Source organism: Epithele typhae (genome assembly GCF_022376455.1).
Source record: "Epithele typhae strain CBS 203.58 chromosome Unknown BXZ73scaffold_25, whole genome shotgun sequence".
NCBI lineage: Eukaryota > Fungi > Basidiomycota > Agaricomycetes > Polyporales > Epitheliaceae > Epithele > Epithele typhae.
In genome coordinates, this window is record NW_025954216.1 from 413,499 (window position 1) to 427,936 (window position 14,438).

Below are 14,438 nucleotides of genomic sequence, written 5' to 3' on the forward strand. Positions count from 1 at the left end.
ATGCCCAGATGTAGTCGTCGAAGAACCCGAGTGCGAGAGAAGTCCGAGGAATGTCAAAATGCATGAGACGGCTTGATGAAACGCGACTACTTGCGGGATGGCGACAAGAGTCATCGCAGAGGTCGTGACAGATGGAGCGACAGGTCGATGTGGCGACGAGACAGCCTTGTGTTGAGCGAGCGAGTGTGTCCCAGGCGGCGGGTGTTCTCGAAGCCAAAGGAGCGCTCTAGAGGACCTCGACGACAACGTCATCAAAGACCTCGGAAGCGTCGTGCCAGACCTCGTCCTCGTCCTCGACCTCCTCGACGATCCCGACCATGACCTCCACGGTCTCGTACCAGATGTCGTCGTCGACCTCCGCCTTCGTCCCTTCCTCTTCCGCCTCCTGGACCTGAGGCGGCGAAGAGGACGAGGATGCGCCGGCCGAGGACCCGATCGCTGGACGGTGCGAAGACGTCGCAGAAGAGGACGCGAGAGACGAGATCACCTGAGTGAAGCTCATGGAGGCCTCCCACGAACATGAAGAGGCGACGCCGCTGGTGGCCTTGGCAGACAGCTTGGGTCCGAAGACGTCGGCCTCAGCACCGGCGAGGGATGCCACGTCGCTCTCCGGCGCGTCGCAGAGCGTGAGCGAGGCCATGAGCTGATGGAGAGGAGTGCAAGCACCGCGCGGGGGAGTCGAAGTGGCCAGGACGTCCCAGTTGTCGCCGCTCCAGCCTCCACAGGCGTAGAGGTCGGCACTGGTGAGGCTGCTGTTGCTGCTGCCACTGCTGTTGTCGACGGTGGTGTCGACGTCAGCCACGGTGAGGTCGCTGAGGACGGATGTGGACCGAGGGATGGCGGCTGCGGGCTTGAACGAGTACGCGGTGGAGGCGGAGGGCTCGTTGGCGACAGGGTCTCCGGTAGCAGCGACAGTCGGTGTCTCCTCGGCGGCGGCGGGCTGGGGTTCTCCAGCGGCGGCCGCCACATGGGGTTCATTGGCGGCAGCGGCCTCTGGCTCCTGGGTAGCGGCGACGACCTGTGGCTCTTCGAGGACAGTGTTGGCCTTGGTCTCCTCAACAGTATCGGAATTGGGCTTGTCGACAATGACGACGACGACGACGACCTTGGGCTTCTGGACAACGGGGGTGGTGGCCTTGGGTCCCTCCACAACGACGTTGGCCTTGGGCTCCTCGGCGGCCGCGGCGGTTTTGGGCTCGTCGGGAACGATGACGGGCTTCGCAGCGTTGATGGCGGCAGGGGGAGGGAGCGTGAAGGCCATGGGCTGAGGCACGGCTTGGACATGAGGGCAAGCCTTATGGACAGGCACGGACTGGGATAGCACAGCGTAAGAGCGACGCCAGGGAGCAACAAGCGCAAGAGAAGACGCACCGCGGCCGCTGACTTGGGAGGCTCGACGCCTGCTGCCGGGTTCTCCTCGTACGCCATGGGGACATCGTCTGCCTCGTTGAGCGTGAGGGATGACAGCATGTCCCGTGCGTCCTCGAGCTGCAGCTACAGGACAATGTCAGTGGCTGGATTCGCGACGAGACAAGAGGGACGCACGTCGGTCGCGGTCGACATCGTCACGTCCTCGTCGACAACCGCCATGCGGTCCACGGTCTCCTCCTCGGTCGCATCGCATAGGATGGCCTGCGCGCGGTCCGGCTTCTGAGCCCCGAGCGTGCGAGCCTTGCGCTGCCGGTCGCGATGAAGTCGACGCTTCTTGCACGCTTTGATGTCCGCGACCACGTCCTTCGCCTTGACGTACGCGAGCGAAGGACCATAGTGCGGGAAGGACTTGCGGTGGGGACGGACCGGCGGGCGAACGCTGCGCAGGACGAACGCTTGAGGAACCGCGGGAGCGACGCCAAAGAACGCGACGGGGCAGGTGAAGGTGAACTCGAACACGCCATCTTGGCTGTCGTTGAGGATCCAGTCGCGGGTGTAGCGGAGGAACCACTCGCGGAGCTGGAGGGACGCGTCAGTAACGGGCGGGGCCAGCGGAGCAGAACGAACCTGAGCTGCAGGGCCTTGGTACCGGACGCGCTTCTTGTTCACGAGGCCTGGGGTGGGTTCCCCTCTGCGTCTCTTTGCCATGCGCTCCTCGCTGCCGTCGACTGAGGACCTGAGTGGGCGTCCCTCGTTCATGATGGCGAGCTTGCGGACGAGCGGGTTAGGTGGGGCGAGGGCGGAAGGGAGTGGGTGAAGGGGGAGATAGGCAAGCATGATGGCTGAAGGCTGGTGGTAGTAGCGTGAGGTAACGCAGGAGGCGCAGGGTAGCGCAGATGGTGGAAGTTCAAGGGAGAGGAGCGATGGGGCTTGTAGTCGCGTCCGAGGGCTTTACATAGGCTCTGGACGGGGCTGACAGGACGATCGCTCTCTGGCCAGCCTCTCTCTGGCCAGCCTCTTGCTCGCTTCTCGCCGATTCGCCGACTCGCCGATGGCCAGCCGCCAGAGTGCCATGGCAAAGCAACGGATGTCATCTTCGCTCTGTAGGAATCAATGTCAGAGCGGAAGAGACCAGTAGCAGGAGTGGTACAATACCCTTGCAACAAAATATCCGAAGCCCAGCGCATGGAGAGCGCATAGGAGGACTTGTTCGGCTCGCTATGTTTTCGGAGCAGTTCGCTCGTCACGACGACTTCACGGAGGTAATCCGAGGGAGCGCGCAGTCACCGATTTGGCGCATGGAGCTTGTGCTGACCAGTGGCTGTCATCGGTGTTTCGTCCTACTCAGGATGTCAGCTCGTAAACCCCTCACGATTTGCGTGCAAGCATCAAGGCCAGAGCGAGGAAGCGGATGCTAAGTCCCACTCCATCGTCCTGTGCGCTGCACAACTGCACGTCGCTATACACCACGGTTAGGCAACTATATGCGCGCCGCTCGGACGTGCATCGCGCGGTCCACAAAGGCTCGTGCGGTGCGCGCGCGCGCGCCTCGCCCCCACATTGGCTGCCAGTCTCGAGGAGCGCGAGCAGCAGTAGTCATACCAGTTCGCGCGAGATACGCCGGGTCGGGTCGGACTGATATAGGGCAGGGACTCACCATAATCATGACTTCCATGCCTATGTCCCGTCATGCCATCTGTTTTTCTGCGAAATCACGGGTGGCGGTCCAGCAGCGAATGGTACACGTGGGTACGCGCGCTATGCGGATTTCGTGGTGAGGAGCCGTCCATAGCAGTATGATTTTATGCGGAGGTAGAGGACCCAGCTGCACATCTGGATTGGGTACCGCGCACAGACTCCATTCTGTTGTTGCACGGTTGGGAAGGATGTCATGTGCCTCCAAGTCCGACTATCTCTCAGAAGCATAGGAAGGAAGTGAACGGTTGGAAGTGTCAGTGGATGGGAATACAGACACGACGGGAAAGGCCAGATGGGAACCGCCGGAGTAGGACGTTCACCAGGCTGAGGCCATGTTCCATGTCACGGTCACGGTCTTTGTCTGGTGTTGCGCACACCAGACAAAGACCAGGAAACATGGTCACACCATGGTCTCAACTGGCCTCCGTCAGTCTCGCGCGCCTAACGCACTCGTGAGAAATCCACCTTTTTGTGGTTCTCACTCGCTCTTGATTCAGTGCTCCCTCCCTCCACGCTCTATTATATAATCACCTTACACCGAGGCCAGGCTGAGACCATGGTGTGACCATGATTCCTGGTCTTTGTCTGGTGTTGCGCACACCGGACAAAGGCTGTGACCGTGACATGGAACATGGCTTCAGCCTGGCGAATGCCCTGTTTCGGCGTTCACCATCTGGTCCCTCCCGTCGTGAGAGAGGGCTACGCGCCGTGCGCGACGCTCATGTTAACGCGGGACCATTGCGCGGGGGGATTTCGCACCTATTTGAAGACCCCACCCAGGCCGCATTGCAATTGCCCCTCGTCCTAATATTTGCGGTGTGCGTTGCGCGCGTAAAGCCTTGTTCCAATCCACTGTCCACGAGCGCGACACCAATGGAACGTGCCATTCCTTGTTGAAAGCGTGCACACCACGATGATAAAAGGGCACGGAAGAGGTGTTGGGATTCGATGAGAGCGCGGAGGAGACTGAAGGAAGAGAATAGATGGGAGCGGTATGGGAGAGAGTCTGAAGGAGGCGCGCCTGGTCGGCGCAGCGCATTTGGTGTCCGCGACTCCGCGGCGGCGCGCTTGCTCTCGCCACTCTGGCTTGACTCCGCTTCTCAGCTTCTGCCCTTGCACCCACACTGCCGTCTACAGCTTTGTTTGGGGCTGGGATGCATCATGCAACAGACGCGGCTCTTCAAGGCGAGGACTTCGTCCATTCCATGTGTTCGATGCTTTGTCTCTTTCACCATCCTTTCCTTCAGCTACAGCATGCTGGGAAATACGCTCCCTCTGCGGCAGCATCTCATGTGTCCGTGCTCTGCAGGACAATGGCTATACTCGCGTCACGTCGCTGAATGATGTTCTAGCGCAAATTCGCTTGTGAAACCATCACTGTGTTGTAAGCCTCCTTCCCGCCATCCATGCGTCTTCGTACGCTTTCATTTGTTGCTTCTCCGCCCCTGCTGAATGGTGCTGTCTGTCTTCGAAGACACGCCAAAGCTACGTGTATTTTTTACAGCGAAGCACCTCTAGTCTCAGGTGAGTAACCACTATCTCACACCTGTGCACACAAGTCACATCACTCACACCACACAATCACCATCGAAGGCCTTATCAGACGCGCCGCCTTTTGTTTCTAGACTCCCAGGCGTACTTCGCTGGGCTCGCTTGGTCCGCCAGAGCTGCTCTTCACTCGACGCGTACGCCGCGGCCGCCCATGCTGGCACACACGCCGATCGTCGTCATCGCGGTCGCAGTCCACGACCCCCGCCTTCTCGGGCCCTTCACGTTCCCAGCAGTGGCACCTCTGAGGTGCCCCTCCTCTCCCCGACCCCGCCCGGCCCGCAGGGAACCACCCGAGATCGAAGGCACCCCCACCCGGCGCGGCTTTCATTCGCCACAACCGCAATCCTATCTCGCCCGCCCGCTATCAACGTAACCTTCGCCGGACCCACGCCCGCCCCGTCACACGCGCCGCTCCCACCGTTGCTTTCTCGCTCCGCGCGCGCGCGCGGCCGTCGTCGCGACCCGCGGCCACGCCTGCACCGCGCGCGCCCCACGCGGGGCAGTCGACCACCTCCGCACCCAGCGCCCCGCTCCAACCCAGCGCCAGCCCCCGTCTTCCGTCGGCCGTTCGTCGCCCCCGAGGATCGCCGCGACTCGAACACGCCCGTGCGGGGAGGCCGCCCCCGCCACGCCGCGGTCAACCACCACGCCGCCTGGGCCCGCCGCGCGGCGCTCCGCCGACCCGTCCTCGGATTTCCACGCCGCGTCCACAACCGAGTCAGCCATACGTGCGTCCGGGTCCCAATCCAATCCAATGCCATCGCACCGCCCCGATCGCGCACTGCGCGCTGCAGCGCCCATACACATACATGCACACACAGCTAATAGTCTTGCCAAAGTGGTTTCCTCTCACCCATCGATCGCCCCCCATGCCACCCGCACCTCGGTCCGGACGGCGCCCCTTCGAGATGCCCAACGTACACGGGCGCGTCCCAGATATCTGCACGCCCAGCGTCCAGAAGAGAATTCGGCCGTCTGTCCACGCGCGCGGCCTGCGGCGACGCTGTGGGAGACTGGGAGTGCTTATAGCTTGAGCGTCGGAAACGCAGTCGCGCGCCGCGGCCGCGCGGCAGGCGTGCTCGGCAGCTCGGCGGGTCGTCCGCCGCGCTTGTGTGTCCACGGGACTGCGCGCGACGGGTCTACCACACACAGTATGTGCACTTAGGAGGGAGAGAAGGCCACGGCGAGGCGCGAGGCAGGCATGCCCTAGGATCATGTGGCTGGCCTTCTGCGCCGCGACACATAGTAATAGTCGTATGCCGTAGTGCGGCGGATGTCTGGATGTGTGCGCAGGAGGCGTCGTGGCGGAGTCTCAATCATATGAGCGTGCTGCGTGCGGGGCGTACCTAGATACGAGCCGCAGTCGATTCGCCGACGTGCATCGGGCTGCGGCGCACCAGCACTTGCTGAGGCGATTCTCGGCAGCGGGGCGCCGACAGTCATGAAAGACCTCGACGATTCCAAGGCACCGAACCCAGTCCACTCCCAGCAAAGTCCGAGCCGGGAGGCAGACACCCGGCTTGCCTTGCGCGCTGACGTCGTCCTGTACGCACGGATGGAGCGCTCGTGACGGGCTGCGCCCCACGCACGCCCCGCGAGCCATGGCCGCGGCGAAGGCGGACATGGGAATCCGCACGTTCGAACGTTCGCAGCTTCTGGCCAGCCCGCGTCTCGAACCCGCGCGCGCCCGGGCGTCTGTGAAGCTGCCGCGGTTGAGCTTTCCGAATTCACGAGCACGCAGAAAGGTCTGCTGAGTGAAGGCGGCACGCCTTGGCGAAGACGAACGACGGACCAACTGACCACTCGGCGACCGCACTCCCTGCGAGCCCCCCCCCTATCTGCGTTCCCATCCCCGCCTCGAGCCGCCTCGGACGAGGCGACCAAGTGACGCGTCCTGGGGAGGAAATTAGGCCGGCGCCAACGCCGCCGCGCGCCGTGCCCCCAGAGTCGTCCGGATTCGGACGCCTCGCGCCCCGGCCCGTCCCGCCGCAGGTCGGTGTTCGTCCGCGTCTGCAGACCCGCCCTCGAGGCCGACGACCGCCCGGGGCGGCGACGGAGGTGCTATTTGTGGGTGCACGAAATGCGATAGCCTACCGAGCTCCGAGGGGCGAGGGGCGAGGAGGGGGAGAGTGAGAGGGCGCGGCGCTAGTGCGCATACGCGCGGTCGTGCTCGAGGTGCTCGGCGCGGGAGCCTTGGCAGCCCGGTCGGATGAGGTGGGAGAGGAGGGGAGGGGAGGTAGAACGGGTGGGAGTAGTACGCGCGGCCTGGTGGCGTCGCGGGGGCGAGGTGTGAGCATGCTCGTTCGAGCGTCGTTCGGGCCCGGCCACTGAAGCCTGAGGCCTGAGGGCTGAAGCTCAAGGTTACCGGTGTACGTGCTGGGTTCGCAGCGACCGGGTACGTGCGAGAGTTTTCGGCAAACCAATACAGGTCGCCGCGGAGAAGGACGTACGGTTTTCGGCAGCCACGACGACTCGGCCGGCCGACGCTGCAGGTCGAGCGGAGAGTGAAGCTGCGGGGGAAATTAATGGTGGTCGGCGGCGGTTTCTCTTCTGGAACGTACGGTTGTCGGAACGGTCGGTGCAGACCTGGAATGATCCTGCAGCTGGGTTGGGCATGAGTTGCGTAGGTATAGGTATGTGTTGCCCAGAAGGGATCGCGCAGGTCTCCGCGCACCGCACCGGGCGCCGGTATAGCGAATCGGCGGACGAGGACTCGCGCTCCATCCCGGATAGGCCGCAGATACGTATGGTATGTCGTCAGAGCCGTTCGCAGAGCCACTGAGTCTGCGTGCGGGGGTGGCGTCCCGCCCAGACCCCGCCATCCCGCCACCCCCGCAAGCATATCGTATCCAGGAGCCTGCTTTCGATCGCAGAGGCGGCGACACACGGGCCTGGACACGGCGCGCGTCGCGGACTGGACGTGCTCTTGCGATGACGTCACGCGTCATGAACGCGATGACGACACGCGTTCCCGCCTAGCGCCCACTGCACTCCGCCGGACAGGCTCGACGCGGGAACGCCTGGGTTGCTTTGAGTCGCCGGGGTTGCCAGGTGCGTCAGTGCGACGTCAGCGTCGAGCGTCGCGCGTCGACGTAGACTTCGGCAAGACTTCGGCTCCTGTGATTGCCTTCGTCGGACGCGTAACACTGCCCACTTTCGTGAGACGCGGCGGGGCGTGAATTTGAGCAACACCATATATAACTTGCGCCGCCCTTTCGAGGTCTATGTTTCCCTGTCAGAGTCCCTGTTCTCTTCACGCGCTCAACCCAGGATGCAGAGGCATCACAACACCCGACAACAAACAGCGCGCCGCTCGTAAAACACGGTTCCTAGCCGAAATTGCACCGTGATGTCGGATCACCCTGACCCTCCCGCGCCGACGTGGACAAGCCAACGCGTACGCGATATGTCCGTCGCCCCGTCGTCTGGGGGAACCCGAGTGATCCCTTGGACGGCTTTGAGCCCCATATGTCTCCGCGCGAGCACCAGCATCGTTCGGCAGGCACCGTACCGCCGCGTACGCGCGCGAATCACCCGTCCGTCGCCCCCAAACACAACCCAAACGCGTCCCGTTCCCCACCCTGAGAGCGAGCTCGGAGCTGGGGCGCGCTGGCCGCGTCCGCGGCATCCTGCGGCTAGTGTTGCGATGGCTCGGCTTGGCTCGGCTTGGCTCGGCTCAGGACGGCTGCGAGAAAGCCAAAACTCGAGCCACGGCTGCGATTTCGGCTGTTATTACCAAAGCCGAGGCCAAGCCGCCCAAGCCATCCATGAGCCGCCTTTTTCAATTGGCGCTGGCCGCACAACAAATATTCATGCTTTGTAGTGGAACAGAGCAACAGGAGGATGATAGGACTGCATTTTATATGTGCCCACGATGCACAGAATGTTTTAAGATTGTCAGGAGGACGATTGGACAAAGTCGACCAAACACCCATATTGCAGGCAAAACTCGAGTCGAGTCTCAGATCTCAGATCTCAGATCTGACGTCGAGTCCGATCAAGCGGGGTGCTTGATAACTACAAGTTACTTACACAAGCTACGACTTATAACACCACAACTATTAACAATTTAATGGTTAGCTCAATGTCACCTGACTGTTCAACTCCCCTCCGCCTCCGACCTCGACCTCGACCTTGATGCCGTCCTTCACGGTTCACCGGCCGCATCCACATTGTACGAGGACTTCCATCCGGAAGTCCTCAGTATGGAAATTCGGGTATGGAGGCCGCGGCGATGTACCGCGGCCCTTGTTATGGTGAGTCCCCTCCTGCACTCCCTCCTGCTTCACCCATCCACGCTGCCCCCGCCCTCGACCCTCTCATTCGCGTCGCCTTCCTTCGCGCGCGTCGTTCGCCTGTGCGTATCCCACCTCCTGCGCGTTGCTCACCTGCGTGTCGCCCACCTACGCCTGCGTGTCGCCCACCTGCGCCTGCACGTCGCCCACCTGCGCGCTGCCCGCATCCTCCCTCCTTCGCCTCCGCGTCGTCCGCCTCTGCACACCTCTGCGTTACCCTCCATCTGTATCGCCTACCTTCGCGTCGCCCGCCTTCGCCTCACCCACCATCTTGTCCGCCTCATTCCGGCCCTCAGTCTGGGTCCTCTCGCGAGCCCTCCCTGTTGCCGTCCTCCGCATCCGCATCCCCGGCCTCTGGGTCCCCCGCGTTTACGTTGCCCACATGCCCTCCTCCTCCTCTGGGTCCTCCATCTCGTGTCGCCCACCTCTGCCTCCGCGTCGCCCTCCTCCGCCACGTTGCGGCCCTCGGCATCACACTCCGCCTCCTCCACCTCGTCGCGGCCCTCCGGAGTATGTGCCGCCCTCTACCTCGCCCTCCTCTGCTCTGGCGCACGTCCTGCTCTGCGCGCACATCCAACTCGCGCGGGCTCGGCACGGCGTCCTCTCCTCACCCTCTGCCTCCACCCCGCTCTCCTTCGTCTTGCCCTCCTCCGCTCTTGCGCGCGTCCCGCTCATTTGCGCGAGCACATGCTACCCGCGCGGGCGGAGCACCGCGTCCCACTGCCCCGCTGCCCCATCCCGGCCCTCTGCCTCGCCCCCTCTATGTCGCCCTCCTCCGATCTTGTGCGCGCTGGTAGAGCTGTGGTCAGCTGCCTTGCCTCCTATTTTGTCTCGGCCCTCCGCTTCCACCTGCCCCGCTGTTGCCACTATGTAGTAGTGTACTAATAAATATATTTTCGTTGCCAATCCTACGCTTGCGTCATGCAGGAACATATAAGAGAGTTCGCATAAATCCCCTTCTCTGGGCGCCCAGCGAGCGAGCTGGAAATATTCTGGAAGAGCCGGTCCTCCGTCTTGGGAGGAGGCGCCCAAGACCGGCTCTTCCAGCGGCTCAGCCATCAGTCCATTCTGGCTGCTGGCGTCAAGCTCTCCCCTCGTGGGAGGCTCGTTCTGAGCCGATTTTCCCAGCCCGGCTGACAGCCAAATGACCCGGCTGGCGCAGCCAGCCGAGCCGAGCCGAGCTATCGCAACACTACCTGCGGCTGCGGCGCATCCGTCCATCCCGCTTTCCCACGAGGTCGAAGTTCGAGCGGAGCTTGAAGACCGCAACCCACGGAACGGGCCGCGAACTGCCCACCCGCCACGGGGGGCGCTCCAGCGGGTCGCTGTCCGAGTCCGTGCCAGTCGGGAAGCCGCTGCGCCGGGAGCGTGAGAGCGATTGGGTCAGCGATGGCCCGCGTCGTCCGAGCGGCACCCGAGCTCTGACTACGCGTCCGCGCGGGTGCACGTCTCGTGCCCGGTCGAGCTGCGCTGCGCTGCGGGGAGAGGCCGCGCAAGCGTTGCCCTCGTACGGACGGTCGGTCGATCGGGGGCGCGATAGCCCTGCGCACATTTCGGCCGGGACATCGCGCACGTACGCGTACTGCATGTGCGCGATCGCCGACGGGGATTCTCATTCGACCGGGACTCGGGCCATGGGCCACGCTCGCAAGTACTATGACTCGGCTGACCGTTCGCTCCATACCGCATATCGCCCACGTATGACTCGGCTGGGGGTGCGCGCACCCACACCGGCCCACACCGCGCTTGCGCGGATGAGTAAGGCACAGCACAGCGTTTGCGAGCCGGGCACCTCTGCGAGCCCGCGAGCCTCGGATCTGGCGGCGATGGCGTCGATGAGCGAGGCCTTGATGAGCGCACGGAGCGTGTTGTAATGCGCACTCGTACGTGCTTGCGTGCCTTGTGCTCATGCGTCTTGTGCACCAATCGACGCGGCCGCACAAGCCCCCGAGCCCCCGAGGCCCCTCCGTCCCTCGTCGGAGCTTCGCGGCCTGCATGACACGACGGGAAAGGCCAGATGGGAACCGTCGGAGTCAGACCTGCAACAGGCTGAGGCCATGTTCCATGTCACTGTCACGGTCTCTGGCGAACACCAGACAAAGACCAGGAATCATGGTCACACCATGGTCTCAGCCTGGTCTCCGCCAGTATGCTTTATCAACACACGCCTACTCCGCACGTGGGAAATTCCACCCCTTTGCGGTACTCATTCGCTCCCGATTTAGTGCCCCCTCCCTCCGCACTGTATTATATAATCACTGCGCAGGGAGACCAGGCTGAGACCATGGTGTGACCATGATTCCTGGTCTTTGTCTGGTGTTCGCCAGAGACCGTGACAGTGACATGGAACATGGTCTCAGCCTGGTGAACGTCCTATTTCGGCGGTTCCCATCTGGCCTTTCCCGTCGTGTGACCATCTGCGCGCGCGCCCGAGACCGCCCGGGCTGCTCGAGATCTAATCTCGCAACCTCAACCCTCCGCGACTTTCTCAGGTTCATCTCCCCTGGGCATGTCCGCGACCGCGCCCGCCCTTTCGCCTCCTCGAGGTTCACCTGGGCGCCATCGCCCCCGCACGACTGGCGAGCGCTCCGACCCGGTCACTTCCGGAATCCGGCCCTTACAACACTCAAGTCTAATGCATAATGTCCGAACATTCAAGCTCCAGCTCGCGCCTCGAGCCCCAGAGCCCCACGCGTACCATGCGATCCACCCGTCGGCCTTTCTCGCAGTCCGCGCGAGCGCCCAGGCGCCCCGCGAACGACCCGCGAGCCCGGCACGTCCCAGATCGTCGACCGCGTTCGAGTGCGTGCGCCGTGACTCGTGAGCGGTTTTCGCTCTGCCGATGGGGGCCGTGGCTTCGAGGGCTCGCGGCGACGTTCGCGGACGTTCGCGCGTCGGGGCGCGGGCCGGCCCGCGCGCGCAGCTTGTAGGTTGCAGCTGGTTTCTCCGTCTAGTAAGTTGCCGCGGCCGCTCGCGCGCGCGGGGGCCCAGATATCAGCACGTGCGCACCGAGCCCTGGAGATGCAGCGCACGTCGACGTCGTGCCCGCGAACTGCCCTGCGCACTGAGCGGGAATGCCTGAGGCCTGAGGCCTGAGGTCCGAGGAGACGAAGGCCGCCGAGCGCAGTGCCTGGACCGCGCAGCAGGGGTCAACTCGCACGCCAGGGGCCGAGGGGGTCGGATGCGCGCCGAGGCCCGCCCTTGAGGCCTGAGGGAGAGCAAGCATTCGGAGGCTTGCGAGGGGGGAAGGGAAGGGGGGCGTACGTGGACGGTGCCGCGGCGATCGCCGCGGCGCGCGGCGCGAGCGGGGGTGGCGCGCGAAGTGGTAGTACATATCATACATATGAGCAGGTCTGTGCGGACCGGTCGTGCTCCGTTTGGGCTCGATCGTCGCGGAGCGCAGGAACGATCCCCCCGGGTCGGTCGCCCGAGTGGCGAGCGATGGTGGTGGGGGAGAGGGGGGCCAGCTTGGAGGCGCGGGCGCCGGGGATGAGGCTGAGAGCTGAAACACATCGGGCGCGAAAAGGCACAAGAAAGTGGTCACACTTTAATGCACACGGGAGGGGTTGCTATTTCAACTTTCGTTCGATTCGTTGTCGTCGTGACAAATGCTGCTGCTGCTGCTGCTGCTGCTACTGCTAGGCTACCTACATGTGGCCTCTCGATGCGTGATAGTGGTGCGTGATGGAAAACGTGCAAAGATCCTATGCGGTACAACGTGAAATGCGACGTGAGCGAACCCGGGATGGACGCGCGACTGGGCGGTCCGGTGCGAAAATATATCGTGTGGGTTTGAGAAAGCAAGAAGATGATGAGAGAGATGTGAAAAAGTGCGTGCGAGGGAAAGCGTGAGCGGACGATCGATAAACATGTGTGCGTGAGGTGGAGATGAGATAGATGAGCATGGAGAGGAAGCAGCGTTTTGTCCGAAGCGTTGTCCATCGTATGAGAGCACTGGAAATGCAAGGGTGGAACGCGTGGGAAGGGGACGTGGGAGCGCGCACAGGGTCGCGCGAATGCGCAAGCCAGCGTGCGCTCCGGTGGGATATCCTGAAGAGAGATGGACGAGAATTGAGTGCATAAGGATAGCGGATCCGTAGGCCGGGGACCGAGAGTCGTGTGTGGAAGTGTGTTCCACGCGTCGGTAGGCGTTCCAGCGCGCCCCGGGCTGGGGGTATCGGACGAACACAAGCCGGGCGGGAACTCAGATCTTAGAGACCGCGCACATCGACTGTGTTCCGTGTCCACGCGCACGCGAACCGTGTCGACCAGGGCTGCCGCATAATGGACCTGTGCGCCACATGAAGAGCGAGAGATGAATGGACCCGGAGGAACTCTATGTGGTGTGCCGCTTGAGCAGGCGCCGCTTGGCGTGGAACACGCCGAACCGCACGCGCACCGAGACCGCTTGCCATTGCCTGCGGAGGGCGAGCGAGCATGTCGGTCTGGGGATGGAGACGGTCAGGCTCTGGGGATGACGTGGAAGCGAAGAGGATACTCACGTTGTCGCATGCTCATCGTCCTCTGTCACCTCGTCGACGGTGTGCAGAGAAGGCGCGGACTCCGCAGCCTTCTCCGTCTGCATCTCTACACCAGATGTCTTCTTCGGCTTCGACCTTTGCCGAACCAAGACAGCGCATCGCTTCGGCTCCTCTACTAGCTCCGCCGCGTTGTCACCGAAGGGCGACTCGTGCAGCTGAAGCGCGTTCTCATCCTCGAGGGAACCGGACGGACTCGAGGTCGGCGCGGCGTCGGGGAAGTAGTAGTAGGTGGAGGTGTAGGAGGAGCGGACGGCGCTTGACGCGTGCTTGCGCGGGGATGATTGTGGCGAGGCGAAGTGCGAAAAGTGTGACTGACTCTCGGCCTCGTCATCGTCCTCTGCGTCCGACTCGTCCACCTCCTGTGTCCAGTCGCGTTCCCAACTCGGCCGTGGCGGGGAGAGGGTCATCGCGTAGCGCTCGCGACTTGGCGAACGCGTCGCGCTGCCCGAACTCCGTCTCCGCTTGCTGACGTTGTTGTTGCGCGAGGGGGGACGGATGATTGGGAAGTCGCGGTAGTCGGGGTCGTGGAAGTCGCCGTTGTGGTCGACGTACGCGCGTGTTTGTGTCTGCGACTCGGGAGTGGACGGGCTAGCTGATGACGAGGAAGAGCTGCTCGCGTACGCGGGGTCGAGGAGACGCGAAACATCGGAGGCGCGCGTTGAAGGCGAGTAGTCATGATATGAGTGGTGGGTTGGGAGGAGGGTGGAGAGGCCGGGGAGCGGGGACTGTGACCGCCGCCGTGGCTTGTGCGACTTGTGGGGGGAGGGAGGGAGGGAAGTGGATGCGGGGAGGGGAAAGTCGTACATGGCTGGGGAGGGATGTGGGGAAGGGATGTTCAAGTTCAGGATGGCTTTATATGGGCAGACGAACTTGGGTGGTCGTCGGAGTGGGCAGTGGGAGGCGGAGGCTATATACGCGGGAGGGAGGAGGTGCTTTGTCCGAGTGGCCTTGTCTGATGGCTGGGACCACTGCTCAGACCAAG

At 63.2% G+C, this 14,438-nt stretch overlaps 3 protein-coding genes across 3 annotated transcripts; 1 reads left to right on the plus strand and 2 right to left on the minus strand.

The window, feature by feature from the left end:
• Positions 1–226: 226 nt before the first annotated feature.
• BXZ73DRAFT_101626 (uncharacterized protein) lies at positions 227–2,208 on the minus strand (the record flags this gene model as incomplete). The annotated part of the gene is made up of 4 exons (XM_048014963.1): positions 227–1,312; positions 1,372–1,494; positions 1,546–1,950; positions 1,999–2,208. 4 exons carry the CDS (start codon positions 2,206–2,208, stop codon positions 227–229), a joined length of 1,824 nt encoding a protein of 607 aa, XP_047877781.1.
• A 1,428-nt stretch (positions 2,209–3,636) lies between these two features.
• Positions 3,637–12,421, plus strand: BXZ73DRAFT_77733 (uncharacterized protein; the record flags this gene model as incomplete). The annotated part of the gene is made up of 22 exons (XM_048022724.1): positions 3,637–3,887; positions 3,993–4,363; positions 4,459–4,593; positions 4,703–5,348; positions 5,449–5,771; positions 5,867–5,903; positions 5,971–6,165; positions 6,220–6,365; positions 6,497–6,749; positions 6,796–6,907; positions 7,049–7,243; positions 7,283–7,369; positions 7,494–7,671; positions 8,083–8,643; positions 8,701–9,719; positions 9,889–9,995; positions 10,078–10,630; positions 10,690–10,798; positions 10,860–11,117; positions 11,408–11,717; positions 12,062–12,243; positions 12,267–12,421. 22 exons carry the CDS (start codon positions 3,637–3,639, stop codon positions 12,419–12,421), a joined length of 6,183 nt encoding a protein of 2,060 aa, XP_047877782.1.
• Positions 12,422–13,251: 830 nt separating this feature from the next.
• On the minus strand, positions 13,252–14,262 carry BXZ73DRAFT_47230 (uncharacterized protein; the record flags this gene model as incomplete). Its single annotated transcript, XM_048019841.1, has 2 exons — positions 13,252–13,360; positions 13,418–14,262. The coding sequence occupies 2 exons, from the start codon at positions 14,260–14,262 to the stop codon at positions 13,252–13,254; spliced, it is 954 nt and encodes a 317-aa protein (XP_047877783.1).
• Between the last annotated feature and the right edge of the window lie 176 nt (positions 14,263–14,438).